At 37.9% G+C, this 21,210-nt stretch overlaps 2 protein-coding genes across 3 annotated transcripts in view; one reads left to right on the top strand and one right to left on the bottom strand.

Moving 5' to 3' along the window:
* Positions 1-94: 94 nt before the first annotated feature.
* Positions 95-18,817, top strand: JKAMP (JNK1/MAPK8 associated membrane protein). 2 transcript variants are annotated; one of them, XM_068963690.1, is made up of 7 exons: positions 95-153; positions 2,498-2,589; positions 3,125-3,279; positions 9,365-9,571; positions 11,620-11,801; positions 16,811-16,887; positions 17,840-18,817. In XM_068963690.1, the coding sequence occupies exons 1-7, from the start codon at positions 150-152 to the stop codon at positions 18,056-18,058; spliced, it is 936 nt and encodes a 311-aa protein (XP_068819791.1). In that variant the 5' UTR covers positions 95-149; the 3' UTR covers positions 18,059-18,817. The 2 variants fall into 2 exon arrangements, with proteins under 2 accessions (XP_068819791.1, XP_068819792.1); XM_068963691.1 differs by having other exon boundaries at positions 105-153; positions 2,516-2,589.
* Positions 18,442-21,210, bottom strand: part of CCDC175 (coiled-coil domain containing 175) — a 79,826-nt gene continuing 77,057 nt past the window's right edge. Inside the window, exon 20 of the mRNA XM_068963689.1 lies at positions 18,442-19,590. Coding sequence (XP_068819790.1) covers positions 19,505-19,590 — 86 coding nt within the window. The 3' untranslated portion in view covers positions 18,442-19,504. The remainder of the gene's footprint in view (positions 19,591-21,210) is intronic.

The following is a 21,210-nucleotide window of genomic DNA, read 5'->3' as shown; positions in this document are numbered from 1 at the left end:
CCGGAAGCGAGGGGAGGGGCGGGGCTTCGGAGCGGTCGCCCGGGTTACCAGGAGGCGGAGCCGTCGAGGGCACTTTGGCCCGGATGTCCGGGCGAGGTGGCTTGGTCTGCTAATCCGCGAGCCTCTCCAAGGAAACCTGCAAGCTGCTGATGGGTGAGTGGTCGTCAAGGTCCCGGGAAGCGTTTATCTTAGTCCTTGCTTCTACCCTACGCTGCCATCTCTGCGCTTGGCTCCAGCGGGTGGCCTCCGGATAGCGGCGAGTCCTTGTCCTTTGTTCCCACGCGTTTTTGGCCGGACCAAGGTGGGATGGGGATAGTCTCTGTCCCAGGCAAAGCGAACTGGGGAACTGACTGCAAAGAGAAGGCCGGCTGCGTACGCGGGAAAGGCCAGGCCTTTGTTGTTTATTCAGAATGTAACCTCAGTACCTTTTTTCAGTCCCTTTAATATTCCAGAGGGTTAACTTGACAATTTAAAGCGCAGGCGTTAAGTGCAGGAAAACAGTAAAGAAAGCAGAAATTAATGCTGCTTTACTGTTGTGCCTTGCTTCACCATCAAACTTAAGTTTTGGGGGCCGTTCCCAAAGGACCATGACGGTTTCAAAACAATTAAAAATTCATATCTCCAAGGGGAACGGGTGAGCGGACAGTGGGAGCTAGGGTTGTTGTTGTTTTAGTGGACAATAAGCTTTTGCTTATTGGAGAAGGAAATGGCAACCCACTCCAGTATTCTTGTCTGGGCAATCCCATGGACAGAGGATCCTGGCAGGTTACAGTCTTTGGGGTCGCAAAACAGTCGGACACGACTGAGCGACTAAACAATAAGCTTTTGCTTTCAATTTATCATTGCTGATTTTCAGGTCTTTGGTTTTGAGAAATTGTAGATTATTTACAGCCAGATGTATTTATTAAGCAGCTGTTAGATGCAAAATTGGTATAGAAAAAGTTTCCAATTTTTAACTTATGCGTTCTCAAAAAATCTGAAACAACTCGCTTTGGTCTATTGTTTGTGATTACAGTTGATTTAAAAATAAGTGCTGAACTTTCCTAGTGGTCCAGTGGTTAAGAATCTGCCGGCCAGTTCAGAGCACAGGGGTTCAGTCCCTGGTCTGAGAATATCCTACATGCCCCAGAGCAACTAAGCCCCAGCACCACAACTACTGAGCCAGGGCTCTAGAGCCCAGTGCTTGGCAAGGGGAGGCCGCAACAAGGAAGAAGCTCTCTCCAAGCCAGAGAGCAGCAGCGAAGACCCAGGGCAGCCAAAAATAATAAATATAAATACATAAATAATAAGTGAAAAGAAGCAACTGAGATATGAAAAAAATTTTTAAATGCCAAGGTAAAGAAGCCTATGGTTTCTTTTTTTTTTTTTAAGTCAGAAATTTGACAAAGGTGAACATATTAAACTTGACGCATTTTAGTCTGTGCTGTTTCTGTTTTTCTTAACAGCACAAGGAGAAAGAAAAGAGTCTACTCCAATTTGAAAGGAGAAAGTATTGTGGATCAGGCAGTCTCTAGATTGTGAATTCATGAAGAATTTGGGAAATGATTTTTCAGGAAAAGCTTAATTTCCCAAATTCCCATTCGACCAGGACTTATTCCACAGTAGGGTGTAGGTTCTTTGAGGGTATGGCCTCTGTCATGTTCCCCTGTGGATCAATCCGGGTCTCTCACCAGTGGAATCACAATGCATGTTTACTGAGTAAACAAATCAATGATTGAAGGGAATCAGATGTCACTGATGAAAAAATTCCTTTGATGATAACTTTTCCCTGTAGCTGAGGTCAAAGACAATCTGTAGGCCCTGAGTTTTTTGGTTAAAAAGAGCTGCTTTGTATGTTGTCTAAGGCTTGAGATCAGAGGGTTGATTCTAAGGCAGTGCTTCCTAAGTACTGGTCAGAGGCCCAGTGACAGCCTTGATGAAATTTTCACCTGTCCTCTACAAAAATGACAAAAGTTAGGATAACTTACTAGGCTTCTTATAAAGTGAATTTATTTACCGTAAAGTCCTTTTATTCTGAAATTTTGTCCTTTCTGCTTTTCTGGTATTAAAATGGTGTTCTGTCATAAAGGGAGGTGATGATAATTTTCATGTGTTTTAAGGCATGACTTAATGTTCTTTCGGGGCAAAAATCCTCTATTAATCCTCTAGTTTAAAAAAAAAAAGGGAAATTCAAAAGTCTAGACCATCCAGTCAAGGTGAGTGACTGGCTGGAGCCATTGGAGACATTCCAGGCTAGGCTTTGAGTCCTGGGCAGAGTCTGTCTTGCTGGCTGAAGACCTTGATCTTAAGGAACAGTATTAGCAACAAGGTGCCATGTAACCCTCAATAGTCACAGTGTAAAAGGAAAACTAAATACATGGATCAAGACTTTCGTCTATTACATATTTTTTTCCTTGAAACTGTGTTGAGATACTTTCTGCCAACTGTTTCAGCTGTTATTACCTAATTTTTTATAATCACAAAAGATGTTACTATACTGGCATTTGTTTTTAAAAAGCTGTCGATATTCAACCAGCATGCCTTGGACTTTATTGTGGGAAGACCCTGTTATTTAAAAATGGCTCAACTGAAATATATGGAGAATGTGGGGTAAGTCTTAACTTTGTATGTTTATTTCATTTGTAAAATCTGTTTGCTTCTGAAATGTTGGGACATGTAGAATAACTTTTTTCTTTAGTGTATTTCAACCCAAAAAAGAATATGGAGGCATTAATAAAATTCTCATTTGTGTTGTCATATTGTCTAGAATACATCTTTGTGACAGTCACAGTACTAAGTATTTTTTAATGGATAATTTAATAATTTCTGATTACTTTTTATTAATATAGAAAAGTGACTTGGACAAAAATTTAACATTACCACTCCAGAGCATTTCTCTGCAGTTTTTATATGGTGTTAATGACTAGATTTTCATGTAACTTAGTCAACTATTTTTAGTAACTATTATGCAGGTATAACAAATACAATTTAGACTTTTTAAATTTATGTTTTCTCTTTTATCTTTAAAAGATGCACATGTAAACAGATGTTTAAACTGAAATGTGACATCTTAGTGAACAATTTTGGGAGGGTGTTCATGTTCTAAAATAATATCTGCATAAAATACTGTTCTTATATATTGTAGGTGTGTCCAAGAGGGCAGAGAACAAATGCACAGAAATACTGTCAGCCTTGCACAGAGTCTCCAGAACTTTATGATTGGCTCTATCTTGGCTTTATGGCTATGCTTCCTCTCGTTTTACATTGGTTCTTCATTGAATGGTACTCAGGGAAAAAAAGGTCAGCACTGTTCTCTAAATATATCTGAATGCACTGATGTTGGAATAGTTGTCATTTAGAAGACCTTATCAAGTAATTATGCCTCTGTTATTTTACAAGTGGCAGGCTTATTTGTCTTTTATCTTCCGATTACTTTTGACTGTGGCCAGAAAACTGCTAGAGGATGCCTCCATAAATATTAAGGGAAATGTCCTTTGTTTTACTCTGAGTGAAACTGGAGGAATATTTTATTTAATTTTTATTTCTTAATGATCTTTATTGGTTTTTTGCAAAGAATTGGCTGTGATTACAAACTGTTTATTGTTCTGAGACAAAAATCTTTGCAGTTTAATACTAGTAATCGAGTATAATGTAGTTTAAGTGTTATGGCTGCAACCTAATTATGAAAACTCATACTAAAATCCACAAAAACTTACTGAGCATTGTGTTTGATGTTTAGAAGATCAGGAGAAGAGATACAAAAATAACTGATGTGGTTGATAGCACTAATCTTATAGAGAAGACAGATACACAACTAATTATAATACATATCAGTCTTGAAAGTATAGAATCAAAAAGTGTATAAAAGCTTTATAAACTAAATGGTCTGGAGTCACAGAGAATGGAAGAGATGAAATCGTGCCTGGTGTTGCCTGAAACACATCAAAAAAGGAACATTTCAGGCAGAGGCAACAGTGTGAACACTGGCACAGAAGTATAAAACATGTGATCTCTTACGGGTGGGAATGGGAGTAGTTGGGTGTTCAAAGTGTGGATAGCATATGAGAGAAAGGTAATAAAAAAGAGGGTGAGAAAGGGGCCAAGGCCAGAATGTGAAAGTTCTTGGTAATGATGTGAACCTTATTCCACTGGGAGTGAGGAACCAAATTCTGCCGTAGTACATTTCAGCCATCCTGACTGTTGGTTCCTCCTAACATTTCAGCATCTTTCCTGCTTTAGGTCCTGTCCCTTTCCCCAAACTCTTCTGTGCCTGAAATACTGTCTTCTCCCTGCACCTTTTTACCTAGCAGCTTTTCCCCTTCCAATCTCAGTTTAAATTACGCCTGCTTAGAGAAGCCTTCACTGACCAATCTAAAGTAGGCCTGTCCTCATTATTTTTCTTTTTTAGAAGCACTGTTATTTTGTTGTTGTTGCTTTGTAGTTAGCACTCAACACAATTTGTAGTCATGTTTGTCTCCTCATTTCATGTTCTCTCCCACCCCTGATTATAGGTTCCATGAGGGCAGGGTTGTCCCCACTGTTATCTGTGGACTATCCAGAGACCAACACAGTTGCTGGCACATGATAGATACTAGGTATTTGCCAATGAATGATTTATTGGTGAAGATTTTTGTTTGGAAAAAGAGTATCTTGGGTATATGTTTTAAGAAGACAATGCAATTCTAATCTGCCCTTCTGTGGAGGGCAGATTAGAGGTAAGACATACTAGAAAGCTGTTGTCCAAAAAGTAGTGATGGCTAGACTCCAGTGACAGGAACGGAAGTGGAGAGGATGGTCAGATGGAAGTAGAATCAGTACTTTTCTGGACCTACCAGATAAGTCCACATTGATTATTTACATTGGAAAAGCATTCATTATTTCTCAGAAAAGAAGCCATTAAATTTTTTTTAAAAGCAGCTGTCATCCTGCTTTTAGTTTCTGTTGTAGAATGATGAGAGATGAAGGTGAGAAAAGAAGTGATTAACAGAGCTCAAGTGAAATAATTGCTCATTTGGAACTTTATAGCTTGGAATGGAGAAGAGGTGGGGTTAATGAATGTACCTCACCAAATACATTTGAATTAAAACATCAGATATGGTTTGAGAGAATGTTAGAGCAGAAGGTAGAGCCTTGGCTTGGGGATAAAGCAGGGATATGATCAGTGCTTAGACAGGAAAGGAGGTGGGCTTAAAAAGGAGTTTGCATAACTATGTTTTACTTAAGAAGTTGTTAGCAAGAAATACAAGGCCCATCTCTTATGTTTTCCTGAGACATTGTACTTAGAATCAAGGAAGCAGGCTAGACTCATGTTTCTCAAACTTTTTCATTCTTTCCTCTGTAAAAAGCTTTTTAAGATACTTTTTCCCCCTAATTTCACCTCAGTTCAGTTCAGTTGCTCAGTCGTGTCTGACTCTTTGCAACCCCATGAATCGCAGCATGCTAGGCCTCCCTGTCCATCACCAACTCCCAGAGTTCACCCAAACTCATGTGCCATCCAGCCATCTCATCCTCTGTCATCCCCTTCTCCTCCTGCCCCCAATCCCTCCCAGCATCAGGGTCTTTTTCCATTTCCATAAAATTCCATGAAATTTTAGTGTCACAGATATACTGTTTATTGATTTATATAGTGTATGTATATATGGACTTTATATATCAGAAGTGTAATATTATTTTATACTCAAGGATCAATTCTTATCTCCTTGGGAGTCCTAGTGCCCACTGAGAATGCATAGTTCAGTTCAGTCGCTCAGTTGTGTCTGATTCTTTTGCGACCCCATAGATTGCAGCACGCCAGGCTTCCCTGTCCATCACCAACTCCCGCAGCTTGCTCAGACTCATGTCCATTGAATTGGTGATGCCATCCAACCATCTCATTATTTGTCATCCACTTCTCCTGCCTTCAGTCTTTCCCAGCATCGGAATCTTTTCCAGTGAGTCAATTCTTTGCATCAGGTGGCCAAAGTATTGGAGCTTCAGCTTCAGCATCAGTCCTTCCAATGAATATTCAGGACTGATTTCCTTTAGGATGGACTAGTTTGGTCTCCTTGCTGTCCAAGGGACTCTGAAGAGTCTTTTCCAGCACCACAGTTCAAAAAGATAGGCTAGACACTAATCAAAACTTCCCTTTCTGGCCTGTTTGCTTTTCCCAGAGTTTAGTATTTGTTTTTCTTTGAGGCCAGAGCAGAGATAGGCAGAAAATGCATATTTTATGTAATGAAGCCAGAAGTTGTGCTTCTTTTGTGATTTGTTTTCCAAATGTATTCATGCAACAATTTTTAGGGATGTTTGCAGTGTGCCAGGTACTATACTAGGTTGTGGGATTCAGAAATGACTAAAGTGTGGATGCTCACAGTCCAGTGGATGAGGTAAAGAAACCGTCGCGGAGTATGTGAGGGTCTCTGGTAGAGGTATGGACATAGTTTTAAGGCTAGCTTAGAGAGGGAATAGGGTGATGTCACAGGAGAAAAAACTGATTTTAAGCTGAACTTTGAAAAAAATGAGTTGTTTTTGAGAGAAATTGAAGGGAGAGTTTATCAGCAGGAAAAACGTGCAAAAATCTAGAGCTAAGGGAGAGCACAGTGTAACCAAGAAATGAGAGCTGGGGGTGCTGTGAGAAATAGGGACTGAATAAGACCAAGATATAAAGCGATCTGGGGCTGGGAGAGTCTTAGGAAATATTCCTAGGACCTGGGAATAACCCCAGACCTGATCTTAAAGGATGCACCATTTGCCAGGTGGGCGACATGTGTTTTGAGGTGGAGCATGGCGCTTGCTGAGATGAGTGAAGCAGTTAGGAAGCAAGCAGTTTCGTAAGGCCAGGTAGTATGGGAGATAAGGCTGGCAGGAAGTACTTCTCCTGAAAGGCAGATGGGACTCACTGAAGTAGATTAATAAGGGGAGTTTTAGAAGCAGATTCCATTTTGTGAAAGATTACATAGTTGACTGAAGATGGATTGAAAGAGAGTATGATGCATAGAAAGCCAGTAAGAACGTTACTGAAGTCATGTCAAGAATCGATAAGGTTCGGATTCTGCCTCCAAAAATATGAATTCTATAAAGAAGCAAAAGATTGGGTTCTATAATATGAAAGTGTACACATTTACTTACATACTCGATCTTCATCTGTGTAAAATGGCTTAGGAGTTCTGCTTCCAGCACCTTGGGCTCATTAGGAGCTTCGGTGATCTTGCGTGGAATACCTCAAGTCTGGGAGAGACATGCTATGGAAGACATTGCTGGTCTCACAAGAATGGGGTGGGGTGAGGTGGATCTTTGAGAACTCTTCTCTTTCAGAAACAAGCAAACCCACCCTGAGCTGGAGCCACAGTTGGCAGTAGGGTTGGGTTGCCTAAGGCTAATTGCCAACAGCAGCTGGGTAGTCCTTTCTTTCTGTTCCACATGATGTTGAGTTGGGATGCACTCATCTCGTGGCTGGACTTGGCTGTGGTGTGCAAAGTGAGTAACTCGTGTGGAATAGGTGCTGGCTGTCAGCACACAGGCGCTGCTCACCAGCAGCTCTTTTATCTTTGGTGTTCTGAAGCTTGAGTATAATGTGTATTGGTGTGAATTTCTTTTTATTTATTCTTCTTGGAATGTGTTTTGATTCCTAGGAAGAATTCTGTGAACTTGCTCTTCATTATTTCAGTTGAGCCCAGTCAAACCACAGAATAGTAAAATATAACAGTGGTGGTTGCTTTAAGCCATTTTAGGGTAGTTTGCTATGCAGTGGTAGATAACTGAAACATTGTTCAAGGAGAAAACTCAAGAGCATCTATAGACTAGATATTATAAATGATGAGAGTTTAAGAGGCTGATTATAAGTATACAAAATCAGTTCCTTCCTTCCTTCATTTATAGAATCACAGTTCTGTGAGGTAGCCAAGACCAAGGTAGCTGAGCTACATTGGATTTATACAGTGGAACTTGACAAGCTAGTTCTATAATTTATGTGGAAGTTCAAAGGCCCATCTAGACTCCTGAGTCACATTCTCCACTTCTGTACCCACCTCCCATTTTAATAGAGTAATCAATGAATACCCAAGTAAATAACTGATGATAAATTAGCACATTCATTCCAGCAAGCAAAAGTGGACCAAGAGTGACCCAAGAGTGACCAAAACCACTGAAAAAATAGAAGAATATATGTAATATCAGGAAATTACTATCGTTCTGTTGTCTCAGGGATAGATAAATGAACCCCAGGAATGAAACCGAGAACCTAAAAGCAGCCTAGTTATACAGGGAACTTTCTATGGCAGGGGTGGCATGGCAGCTTAGTGAGGGGAAGGAGTTAACTCTTCAGTAGAAGGCTGCTCCTGCACAGTTGGATATTCAAATGGGAAAAGCTAAAGTTATATTCTAACTTAAACACAGAAATCTCTTTTAATTTATACACAGAAATCTCTTCTAAATGTATTAAAGATCGAAACATGAAAAGCAAAACCTTAGAACTTTTAGAAGAAAATACAAGATAATATTTTTCTTAGGGTGAGAATCTGTTAACCAGAAATTTAAAATTTGATAAAGCCGACTATATTAAAATTCAGAACATTTGTTCATAAAACGACATCACAAAGAAAAATGACAGTTCAGTCCATAAACTGATAGGAAGACATTTGCAACATACTTTACTAACAAAGCAGGATAGATAAATAATAGATCACAAGTAGAATATTGTAAAGCAATGAACATGACTGAACTTCAGCTATAAGCAGGGCTATAAATGAATCTTAGAAATGTAATTCTGTCTGAGTGGGAACAAAAATCTGAGAAAGGTTATATCTCTTTATCATGTTGAAAAATAAACAAAACTAAATAGTAATTTTGAAGTATAAATACAGATGGAATAAAAACTGTTTAGCAAAACCAATAAAGGCAATTTAATATAATGGTTATTTCTAGGGGAGAGACAGGAATATGGAATGGGGAGGAACAGATAGGTATAAGTTGTTAATGTTGGTGAGCTTACAATGTTTCTTATATTTTTAATTAATGTATATTACATATAGTCTTTTATGTACTTTTAATGTTTAAAATAATTTAAAATGATGCATAGATAAACTTTTAAGACATTTTTAGTAGTTTGGAGAGATATTGAATATAAAAGTAGATCCAATTTCTGCTCTTCTACACATTTAGACAATACAGGCACATTGCTATCTGGGATAAGTATTTATCCCTTTTTAGTAACCAAGGTTAAATTCTTCCCGTGTAGTTTTTGTATGTTCTTTGCTCTTCTTAACCTATGTAGAAGATTTTTTTGTTTCAGGATTGATCAGTTACAACTTCTTTTTAGAATCCATATTTTGAAGCGTATACAGGTTTTACTGAAAGCCAGTTACATGCTGAGAATTCTCTGGTGGTTGTCCTTCCTTTGTTTTCTCAGTTCCAGTGCCCTTTTCCAGCACATTACTGCATTGTTTGAATGCACTATGGCAGCTATCATCACCTTACTTGTGAGCGAGCCAGTTGGTGTGCTTTATATCCGTTCCTGTCGAGTATTGATGCTTTCTGATTGGTACACCATGCTTTACAACCCAAGTCCAGATTACGTGACCACAGTGCACTGCACTCATGAAGCTGTCTACCCATTGTAAGTATTTATGAAGATCATTTTTTTAAAAAATTGTGATTGTAGATTTCATTCATTTCAGCAGATTGAGCCTTGTGAAATGGCTCCTAGGCACTATGGAAGATAAACATAAATTATTTTCTTTTCTAAAGTGATAGTCTGATAAGAGGAAATAGAGGTACATCTTAGTATAATAGAAGTGAAAGTATTTTAGTGTTGATGTTGCAGTATCTAAGCACTTCTAAAATAAACTATATGTTTCTTAGAAAGGGAATTATAAGGAAAACCTTTTTGATATACAACAGAGAAGCAATATCTGACTTATAGGAAATAATATGGGCTGTGGAGTTTGAATCGCAAGCCTGTTAGCTGTTAATTTGAACATGTTAAGAACCTCTTGTAACCTCGACCTTCCCATTGGTAAAAATGGGAAAAGTGATACCCTGTAAGGTGACTGTGAGGATTAAATAAGCGTGCCTTACATATAGGAAGCACTTCCAAGTAGCTGGCATTATTATTAGAGTACTTGGGTTAATATTCTTTCTCCCCACCCCACCCCCCAATAAATGTAACTTTCACCAGTGGGTTTTGTTTTAAAAATATCAAATTAATCAGATTTTGTATAATACTATCCCAGACTACATTTTTAGAATTCCTGTGAATTGTTGGTGTTCATTTTGATGTGTTTTTCTCAGTAAAGGTAAAATAGAAGAGTCGGGTATTTATATTCTCATACTTATAGAAATTTACCGTTATGTAATATGCTGAACAAAACAGACCTTTTTGTGCAAGTCTTAGTAATACTAAATGTCCAAAAAAAATGTACGTATGTAAAAAGATAGTTTTCAAAAAATGAGACCTAAAAATAAGATCCAGATATAGAGATATGAGAACCTTTTCTAACTGCCTGCCTACCTTTTAAGTTCTGTAAATTATTTATTCCTTTTATATATAGAGACAGCCAGACATATAATTTATACATATAAACTGATTAAAATAATAGTCTTTTTGGAGCTCTTAAGGAACAGACAGGAATAGACAGATTTTACTTTGTTTTGATGTTGGTAGAAGGAGACCTAACAAGAGGAAAAAACTCATTCTCCAGGAGGTCAGGCTTGAAATAATGCAGTATGGTACAGGGCCGGACCTGAAAGCATCGTGAGAGCACAGGGATCCTGGATCACTGAGCTGTGTGAACAGGCAAGCGGTCAGTGATTTGGGACAGCTCTTGTGCTTCCCTCGACTTTCCTCTGCACAGGAGAGGCTTTGAATGTAAGTTAGTAAAAATAAATTTAAATCCTCATGAAAAGGAAGTTAGAAATATATACACAGAAATTCCATTATTTAACATAAAGAGCTAGAAACTATAATCTGCTAATACAGAGAGAGTATCTTTTTACAACTATTTTTGTGATTTTAAAAAATTACATTATAGGACATTTGGAAAACAGAAAAAGCATACCCCAGATAAAAAATCTTAAATTCCATTTCTTAAGATGATCACTGCTAAAAATGTCTTTCCAGTTGCATTTCTGTATGTATATATGTATTTTTTTTAAAGTTATATTATTCACATGCCATTTATAATCTGTTGTCATTTAATGTATGAGGCACAGTTTTGTTGTTAATGTTTCTTTCATAATTGGATTTTTTATGTTTGCATAGTAGTCCAGCAAAAATATATTCTAAAATTTAACCACTTTCCTATTGTTGAATATTTTCTTCCTGGGTTTTCTTTATCATGCGATTCAGTAAAAATGCTTGTTCATTGGGTCTTTGTGTATATCTGATTGTTTCCCTTTGATTAATTTCTGCAAGTAATCTTTCTGGATTAAAGATATAAACATTTTATGATTTTTGATGCACATTTCCAAACTGCCTACCAGAAGGGAACCATGCTCTTTACAGCAATATATGAGAGTCTTTCTGGCTAACCCTTTACCAATCTGAATATTTGACTAGTAGACTTTTTAAACCTTTTTCAGGATCTTTGATTTTAAAATGATCAATGATAAAAGGACATTTTAAAACATGTTTGTGATGTGACAATTTTCTATTTTATTTTCCAGATACACCATTGTATTTATCTATTATGCATTCTGCTTGGTATTAATGATGCTGCTCCGACCTCTTCTGGTAAAAAAGATTGCCTGTGGGTTAGGGAAGTCGGATCGATTTAAAAGTATTTATGCTGCACTTTACTTCTTCCCAATTTTAACTGTGCTTCAGGCAGTTGGTGGAGGCCTTTTATGTAAGTTTGATGGGTAACATCAATGAAATATATTTATTATATGTGATAAACAATATTTTCCCCGAGTATAATATTGGACCTTGTTCTTTAAAGTAGTTTTGTTTTTATCCTTGAAAATAAGCCATACTATACATTTTTGCTAAAACACATCATCATTCTTAATCAAAACTAGCTTGTTTAGAAAATACTTTGTATTTGAAGCTCACGACCTCATAGGAAGGTTTTTTAAAATCTGAGTGTAAATGACACAAAAACTGGTTTTTACACATAACAAATGGAAATAACTCTTGATATCGTATGCTGTTTACCATCAAGTTCGGTCTTAGTTTTCTAAGTTTTTTTTTTTATCAAAAAACTTTTAGAAACAGTAAAAAAATCCTCAATATATGTTTTAATTTTAATGTATCCATTCATTCATTTATTCAGCAACCATTTAGACTGATCTGTGACTCAAAAGAATGAAAGTTGGTATTAAAGAGCTCACCTACTACTAGGAAAGCTATACTAAGTAGCTGAAAACATAGAGTGGTACTTTTTGAACATGTAACATTGAACATTGCAAGGATGTTGGATACCATCTGTATATGGAGCTTGCCAGGGTGCAGAGGACAAGCTTCTGACCTGAAGGAACTGGGCAAGATGACATCACTGTGCAAGTACTGTAGCTTAGTAATGCATTTGGTTCAAAGTGAGGGTGGAGCTGAGAGTAAGGCCAAGGGAAGAGGAAATTGGAGGCTAGTTAGGGTCTTTAACCCTCATATTCTGATTTGACAGATACATTGTTTCCTTTGGCCTGCATGGTGTTTGAGAACCTATAATTTTATTCTCCTAACTGACATTTGTAAGCATTTGAAGTTGCTATTCTTGGGACCTGCTCTTAAAAGGGTTTCTGGAGGAAGAGTGACATGACTGGGTTTGCACTGAAGAAAGATAACTTGGTAGCAGTGTGGAAGATGATTGGCTGGGAAGAGACCCTGGGGCATCAGTAAAGAGATTACTGCCGTAAACTGACTGTGTGACCTAGCAGAGAAACACCAGGAATGAAGAACGGTTTCAAAGACAGAGTTAACTAAGCTAGGAATCTAGTACAGGGGTTGAGGGATTGGGAGGAGAATGCAATAAAGGAAATTTCTAACTTAGTAACTAGTGCTTGCATGCGGAGAAGGCTGTGGCACCCCACTCCAGTACTCTTGCCTGGAAAATCCCATGGATGGAGGAGCCTGGTAGGCTGCAGTCCATGGGGTTGCTAAGAGTCGGACACGACTGAGCGACTTCACTTTCACTTTTCACTTTCATACAATGGAGAAGGAAATGGCAACCCATTCCAGTGTTCTTGCCTGGAGAATCCCAGGGACGGGGGAGCCTGGTGGGCTGCCATCTCTGGGGTCTCACAGAGTCGGACACAGCTGAGGCGACTCAGCAGCAGCAGCAGTGATAGCATGAATTATGAATGTTAGAAGAAGCAAATAGGTTGGTATTCATGGAATATCCAAAAGAGCACAGGTAGTTATTTATACTGGACAAACCTGAGAGAGCTGACTAGGCTGTAAAGATTTAAGAATTGTCAGCCCTCAGATCCATGTGTCCTGGACAGCAGGTGCCTCTATTGTAGAGAACTTCTTGGTTGTGAAATGGGAGAGAGAGGAAAGTCATGGAAAGCAGGGAGAGGTTGGGAAGTTAACCTAAGGAGACTGCCAGATAGCATTGCTTTCTATGTTGTAGCTGCCTATATTGAAAAATGCCTTTTCCCACACTGAATGTGTTTAGATAATGCCCAGAGCACATTCATCAAGGGAGGATCAAGGAGTTATTGTTTATTTGTACTAACTATAAACTTACGCAGTCTGCTGAGATCAGTCCTAGAGGGTATCATAACAACTCAATTTTATGATGTTGAAAAAGAGAGATAATTTTTGGTTTGTAGGGGTGTCCTAGTTCAGGCTGCTATAAAAGAATACCATAGACTGGGTGGCTTACAAACAACAGTGACTGACTTGCAGTTCTGGAGACTATGAGGTCCAAGAGCAAGGCACCAGCAGATTTGGAGTCTGATGAGGACTTGTCTCTTGGTTCATCAGTGGCTGTCTTCTTTCAGAGTCCTCACATGGCAGAAAAGGGGAGAGTTCTCTGAGGTCTTTTTTATAAGAGCACTAATCCCATTCTTGAGCGCTTCACCCACATGACCCAATCATCCCAAAGGCCCTCTACCTACTTACACCATCACTTTGAGGGTTAGGATTTCAACATAAGAATTTGGGGGGGACACAGACATTTAGTCCATGACAAGAGAATATAGCAAGCTTGAGCAAAGTAGAGCAGCAAGAGGCTTCTGGTAGCTCAGGATACCAGGGTCTAGGGAAAGAGACACTGGGAGTAATTAGGAAGATGTCAGTGACAAACTTTTACTTGATTGGAAGTATTATTGAAGCCCATTTTGAAGTGTGATCTGCCTCTGAACCACCTGCAGAACTAAAATGCAGATTTTTAGGCACTACCCTTAGACCTAGGGTTGCTTAAAATCTTATATTGTCTTCAACCCTAGAATAAGAAGAATTCTAAATCCTACTTTGAGCCCAGAACCTCCCTCTGCTCCCCAAAAGTTTGGGCCATATTGGAAATTTCTTCTTTATCCTTTTTACTACTAGGTCTTAAATTTGTATCATCAGTAACATTGTTTAGCTATTTATAAGTTAATTCGGATTTTTTTGAATGGTTGGTTAGGACCTAACCTGTTTAGGCAGTAAAAGGTTCTAAATGTCAAACAAGTCATTCATTTATTTAGTAAGTTGGAATCAGGCTTGTATAGATAATTCAGAGTTTCTGACAGTGTTCCAAATGGGTTCTATTGCGTTACAGAGAAATGAATAGTTTTGTTAGTTTGGTACGAAAGTAATTGCAGCTTTGGACCATGAATTTTAAATCATTATAACTAGGCTCAGATACATCTTTATTAATCAAAATAGGAACCATTACACCCAACACATTTTTTCCAAGAAGAAATAGGTTTGTTTATTTCTGCAGCGTCAAAATCCATGCTTCAGGACTCAATGAACTCTTGGAAAGCATTTTCTGCCTCCTGGCTCTGTAAGCATTTTCTCTGCAAAAAGTTCTTGAGATGCTTGAAGTGGTAGGTGGTTGGTGAGAGTTCAGGTGAATATGGTAGATGAGGCGAAACTTTGTAGCCCAATTCATTAAACTTTTGAAGCACTGTTTGTCAGACCTGTGGTCAGGCATTGTCACGAAGAACTGGGCCCATTATATTGACCAACACTGGCTGCAGGCGTTGCAGTTTTCAGTGCATCTCATCAGTTTGCTGAGCATGCTTCTCGGATGTGATGGTTTCACCAGGATTCAGAAAGCTGTAGTGGATCAGATGGGCAGCAGACCACCAAACAGTGACTATGACCTTTTTTTGGTGCAAGTTTGGCTTTGGGAAGTGCTTTGGAGCTGCTTCTCGGTCCAGCCACTGAGCTGATTGTCGCAGGCTGTTGTATAAAATCCACTTTCCATTGCATGTCACAGTCTGATCAAGAAATGGTTTGTTGTTGTTGTGTAGAATAAGAGAAGATGACACTTCAAAATGATGATTTTTTTGATTTGCAGTCAGCCCTCGAGGCACCCACTTATCAAGCTTTTTCACCTTTCCAGTTTGTTTCAAATGTGAAACAACCATAGAATGGTTGACACTGAGTTCTTAGGCAACTTCTCATGTAGTTGTAAGAGGATCAGCTTTGAAGATGGCTCTCAATTGTTGTTGTCAACTTCCGATGGCTGGCCACTCTGCTCCTCCTCTTCAAGACTCTCGTCTCCTTTGCAAACCTTGAACTGACCACTGTACTGAATGTTTGTTAGCAGTTCCTGGGCCAGATGCATTGTTGATGTTGCGAGTTGTCTCCACTGCCTTATGACCCATTTTGAACTCAAATAAGAAAATCACTCGAATTTGCTTTTTGTCTGACATCGTTTCCATAAGCTTTTGTAATAAATATAAAATACACAGCAAGTAATAAGTTATTCGCAATAAAAAGTGAGAAATGCACATTAAAATGATGTATGACATAACTACATTTATTTAAGAAGGTATTCTAATATCAAACAACAAAGTTCAGCAATGCAAAACTGCAGTTACTTTTGCACCAACCTAACTAACTGAATTGTTTTTAAATAATTGCATAAAAATACCTCGATTTTTTTCAATTTGTCCATTTGTTTTAGTGAGCTGTATATGTTTAAAACATTTTAAAAGAAAAGTGGCATTTTAAAGTAAAAATTTTACTTAAAGTATTATTTTACTGTACTATATTTGAAGTAGAAATGTTTAGAAGTTTGTCATTAAGAGCACTGAATGACCCATTTAGCCTTTGAGGCTTATTGACATATGACCTTTTAATTAAAGCCGAATTACCCTTATATATAATAGCCTTTCTCAACTGAAGTTCCCTAATCTGGACCACAAAACATCAAAAATTGAGTGATTAATTTCCCAATTCTCCCAAGTTTGATACATAGCTAGCATGCATAGGAGAGAGGTTAATTTTTTACATCAGTGGAAGCCTTAAGGCAGGGGTCTTCAAAGGTAGGCCAAGGATAGTTTTACATCTTTTAATTGTTGGGGGGGGGGATCAAAAGAGTAGTAGTATTTCTTGACATGTGACAATTAGATAAAATTTGAATTTTATTGTCTGAATAACTTATATGTCATAACTTTCAAACTTATAAAGTTAATTTTACTGAACACAGATACGTCTATTCATTACGTATGACCTGGCTGCTTTCCCACTGCAACTGTGGAGTTGGGTGACTGAGACGGAGACTGTATGACCCACAAAGCCACTGTCTGGCCCTTTACAGAAAAAGTTTGTGGACCCCTGTCTTAGAGCAGTAGGGCTTCCATCTCTCCCAGGATTGGTTGAGGTTTTTGTCTAGGAAAAGAATTATACTGTTTGAATTTTTTGATGGTTTATTCAGAAATTTTAATTTTCAGCATAATACCAATGTTTGTCTTTCAGACTATGCCTTCCCATACATTATATTAGTATTATCTCTGGTCACTCTGGCTGTGTACATGTCGGCTTCTGAAATAGAGGTAGGATGTCTTTTTTCTTTTGTTAAAGAGTTTTTTTTTTTTTTAATAGGTTTGACTATTGAATAGGACAGCATATATGATATGACATGTTACAGCTGATTGCTTTAGTAATCCTTGGCTAAACAGGGTCACTCAGTAGCTTTTGGCTCATCAGTTTGTAAAAAGTTTTATCCTAGACTGTATTTGCTTGGGAAATTAATCAGGCTTAACTCTCCAGCATGTTAGAGAAAAAAATCATTTGATATCATTTATCTACATAGAAAATATTTGATTATTGAAATGTTGAACCTTATTAACAGTATTTTAAGGGAAACATAAATTCTTTATTTTACATAGAACCAAGCTGATGAGCCATTTAATGAGGGGAAGTTGACTAGCCAGTTGCAAATTGTATTTTAGTGTGTTTATTAGCACATTTAGATATTACTTTTATAATAATTTGGTCCTTCCAATTTCTGTATATTATAGAGTGATATTAAAGGTTAAAGGGAAGTCAGAGTAGTCACCTGTCATTTCTGCTCCCTTCTAAGTATCCAGGCAGTTGACTCTAGGAATGCTGGAGATTGGGTGTATATACCGCCTGCTTCTCATCTGTAGGCTCAGATGCTGTGGACCAGGGCAGGAAGAAGGCACGAAATGTGGAGTTCCCTTCCAGTTCAGATTTTTCAGAAGCAGCTGTAGTATTTCCAGGGTCGAATGGGGTTGTAGACCAGAACCTAGAAATGTGGGCTCCTCTCTTGTTGTGGCCACTGGCATGCTGAACGTAGGAGGCCTGAGTTGCCTCATCTGTAAACTATAGTAGCAAGACTGGGTGATTTCCTATGTCCCTGTGATTCTGAGGTTATGATTTTATGTGAAAATAATATGTTTCAAATTAAAACTAATAAATTATCTAGTTGATTCAGCCCAATAATCTGTATCTCTCTCTTCTTTCTTTTACAAAATTTTATAGAACTGCTATGATCTTCTGGTCAGAAAGAAAAGACTCATTGTTCTGTTCAGCCACTGGCTACTCCATGCCTATGGGATCATCTCCATTTCCAGAGTGGATAAACTGGAGCAAGATTTACCCCTTTTGGCATTGGTACCCACACCAGCCCTTTTTTACTTGTTCACTGCAAAATTTACCGAGCCTTCACGGATACTCTCAGAAGGAGCCAATGGACACTGAATGTAAAATGCCAAAAAAAACCTAAGAAGTGTTCTTAATTTAAAAAAAAAAGTAAAAAAATGTATTAGTACTCTTCTGTCATACAAGGGAATATGATTGTCAGTACATCTGATGTTTTGGGGAGTTTGTTGTTTGTTTTCTTTTTTGAATTTAACAGAATTTATCGTTTCAAGGAAAATGCAAAATACCATAATTCTCTTATCATGTAGTATAACACACTGTATACTTACAGAACTCCGTTATATTCCACTGGAGGCCTATTAGGAAGCACTTACCTCTTGCAACAATTTAGCTCTTCATTAGAGCAAAATCATGTTTCTGTGTACCTAGCAATGTGTGATGTTCCTATTTTTGTTAAGAAAGTCTATTAACAAGTATAATCTGAAGTCCTTAACATTGGCATAATTGTGCATGCCTGTCGTGTTTCACTTTGTTTTTCAAATATACTGAATTATAAACTCAAGCATATTTGTGGGGTCAGATAACAAACACAACATACTTTATTTCTATGTTTGCTATCTATTTATTTTCACCAATACAGTATTTTGATCTATTACAAAAATAGAGCATAATTTATATAACAGGTCTTTTGTTTTTAGGTAGTTTGGTTGAAGATATCATCAGGTTATTCCTGTTCCTGTAAAGAAAAACAATAATAAAAAGCTTAATTACAAAAAAATCTCAAATGTCTGGCATCTAGTTGTATTTGCCACACTAGTTGTGGAAATAATTCAAAATGTTAAGTGTCTCTTTCCTAAATGAATAAACATGGATATTTATATACTTCCTCATATTTGAAGAGTATATGTCATTTATCTCATTTTTGAAGGATAAATACACATACCATATTTTATAAATCTCAAGGCATAATTTTTGTCACACTGCGACATCTCAATTGATGGTTTAACAAAATACAGAGGAGTATATTCAGTACGTAGTTTTCCTGTGCTAAGTCGCTTCAGTCGTGTCCCCCTTGGTGTAACCCTGTTATAACCTGCCAGGCTCCTCTGTCCATGGGATTCTCCAGGCAAGAATACTGGAATGAGCTTCCACTTCCTTCTCCAGGGGATCCTCCCAACCCAAGGGTGGGATCCGTGTCTCTTAGTCTCTTGCTCTACCGCACCAGCAGGCAGGTTCTTTACCACCAGCGCCACCTAGGAAGCCAGTGGTTTTCCTGTGTGCTGTGATGTTTATGCTCGAAAGCCTTCAGGGGGCTCATGGTTGCAACCATGGAAGCCAAATAAGATTTTTGCAGTTAATAACCTGACCTAGTTTATCCATTTATATTATTTAGAAGGTTATTTCCTGATTCTCCTCCTTGGTGAGAGTTGTTAAATCTCAAACTTAAGGCTCCCATTGACAGTTGTAAAATATGAAAGAACGGGCACTCACTTTTTCTGTAGTTTTGTACCTTTTGAATTCACGGCAGTTGTATCCAGTATTTTGTTAGCTTTTCTTCATTGATGTTTTTTTCATAGTACATTCAACTGCTGGGAAGCGGATTACTTTAACAGGGCTCTCTTTCTTCTTTTCTATAGGAATAAATCAAATACTGCGTGTATCTTACATAAGTTTAGGTAGTTACAACTTTAAATTGCCCCAAGAATCCTCAATTGGACAACTGTATAATGAGCAGAGGGTGGGGTGTGGAGGGGTGGGTATGGTGCTGGGGGATCATGCAACTGATTACCAGGGCTATCTTTTTGTCTCACTACATTTGGAGTCATTTAAATAATTATCTTCCCCTCCAATGTCCTCTTCTGGCAGAAAAATGTGCATGCAAAAGGAGAAATCATGCAAGTAATACAAGTCCTCAAATGCAAAGAATTTCAGAAATAATACATATTTGCATTTTTAATTTGCTTCGTTAAGAACAAGACTAGAATAATTTATAGCAGCTATGGTTGCTCAGGTTACTAAATAATTTGTTATAAGTCATTGAAAGTACACAGTTTTGTCTTAGACCTCGCTGCTGCAGTGTATGGTAGTTACTTTGCTCATCACCGGACAGGCAATTTAAAAGCTAAAATTTTCTTAATTTGGGTCAGTTGATAAATTTAACAATTACACTGTTAATGTATTTGTCTAAAACTGATGGTTTTCCATACTTGGCTACACAATGGAGCCAGCTAGAGAGAATTCTAAAAATACTCATGGGTCTCACCCCAGAGACTCGTGGTGAATTGGTCTGCTGAGCAGAGGAAATTTTAAAACTTCCTCTAGGTGACACTAATGTTTGAAAACTAAGATCTAAACTCTTCTTAGCTCAGATCTTAATTTTTCCAAGAGACCTTTAGAAAATTTCCGAGTGAATTACATTTTTAAGTATTTCTTACTGAAAATTTGATTCTGCTTCAATAACCAGTTCTTTTCGAGAACTAAGAGATGAAAATATAGATAATTATATCAAGTCCTTTTGATCACAATCACAAAAAGATAACTTTAACAGCACAAATTTTTAAATCTTTCTCTAAAAATATCTCTTGGCCTAAAAATGTCTTCTGTAGAGCACATATCAAGTTAAGATATTTGATTAGTACACAAATTGTTTATCTGTTATCTAAATTATAATACTCAGGGATTTTTTGAATTTTAAAACAAAATTATTTTTAATACTTCTTTAAAAGTAATCTTTGCAGGTTAATTAGGTTTGCTATACACCAAAAATTAATTTATGTAATTTATAAGAAAGACTATTAAAGCAAAAAGTAATGATTTTAATTTTCAGGATGAAGCCTGGCATTTCACATTCTGCCAAGCCTGTCCCTCATGCTTGCCAACCAGGACCTCCCGCAGATCTCTACTCGGCCACATCAGTACTGTTCCCTGGCCGGTCTACGTCTACTGCTCCTTCAGGGAGACATCCCATGTACTCTCAACACCCCAGAGAACAGAGGTGCCTCTTCACCCTCCATTGCTACTGACTTGGAAGAATCCACTCCAGTCTAATCATCTCTTCACTTGTCTGTTTCTCACAACGTATATGCTTTGAGGTTCAGGGACTGAGTCGTGTTCAAGGTAGTAACTAGCCACATGCTCTAGTGGGTTTCCCAGGAGGCTCAGTGGTAAAAGAATCTGCCTGCCAACGCAGGAGACGGGTTCCATCCCTGGGTTGGGAAGATCTTCTGGAGGAGGGCATGGCAACCCACTCC

This window comes from Capricornis sumatraensis, chromosome 2, assembly GCF_032405125.1.
Source record: "Capricornis sumatraensis isolate serow.1 chromosome 2, serow.2, whole genome shotgun sequence".
NCBI lineage: Eukaryota > Metazoa > Chordata > Mammalia > Artiodactyla > Bovidae > Capricornis > Capricornis sumatraensis.
Note: the sequence above shows the minus strand (reverse complement) of the source record. Positions and strands in the feature narration are given on the sequence as shown.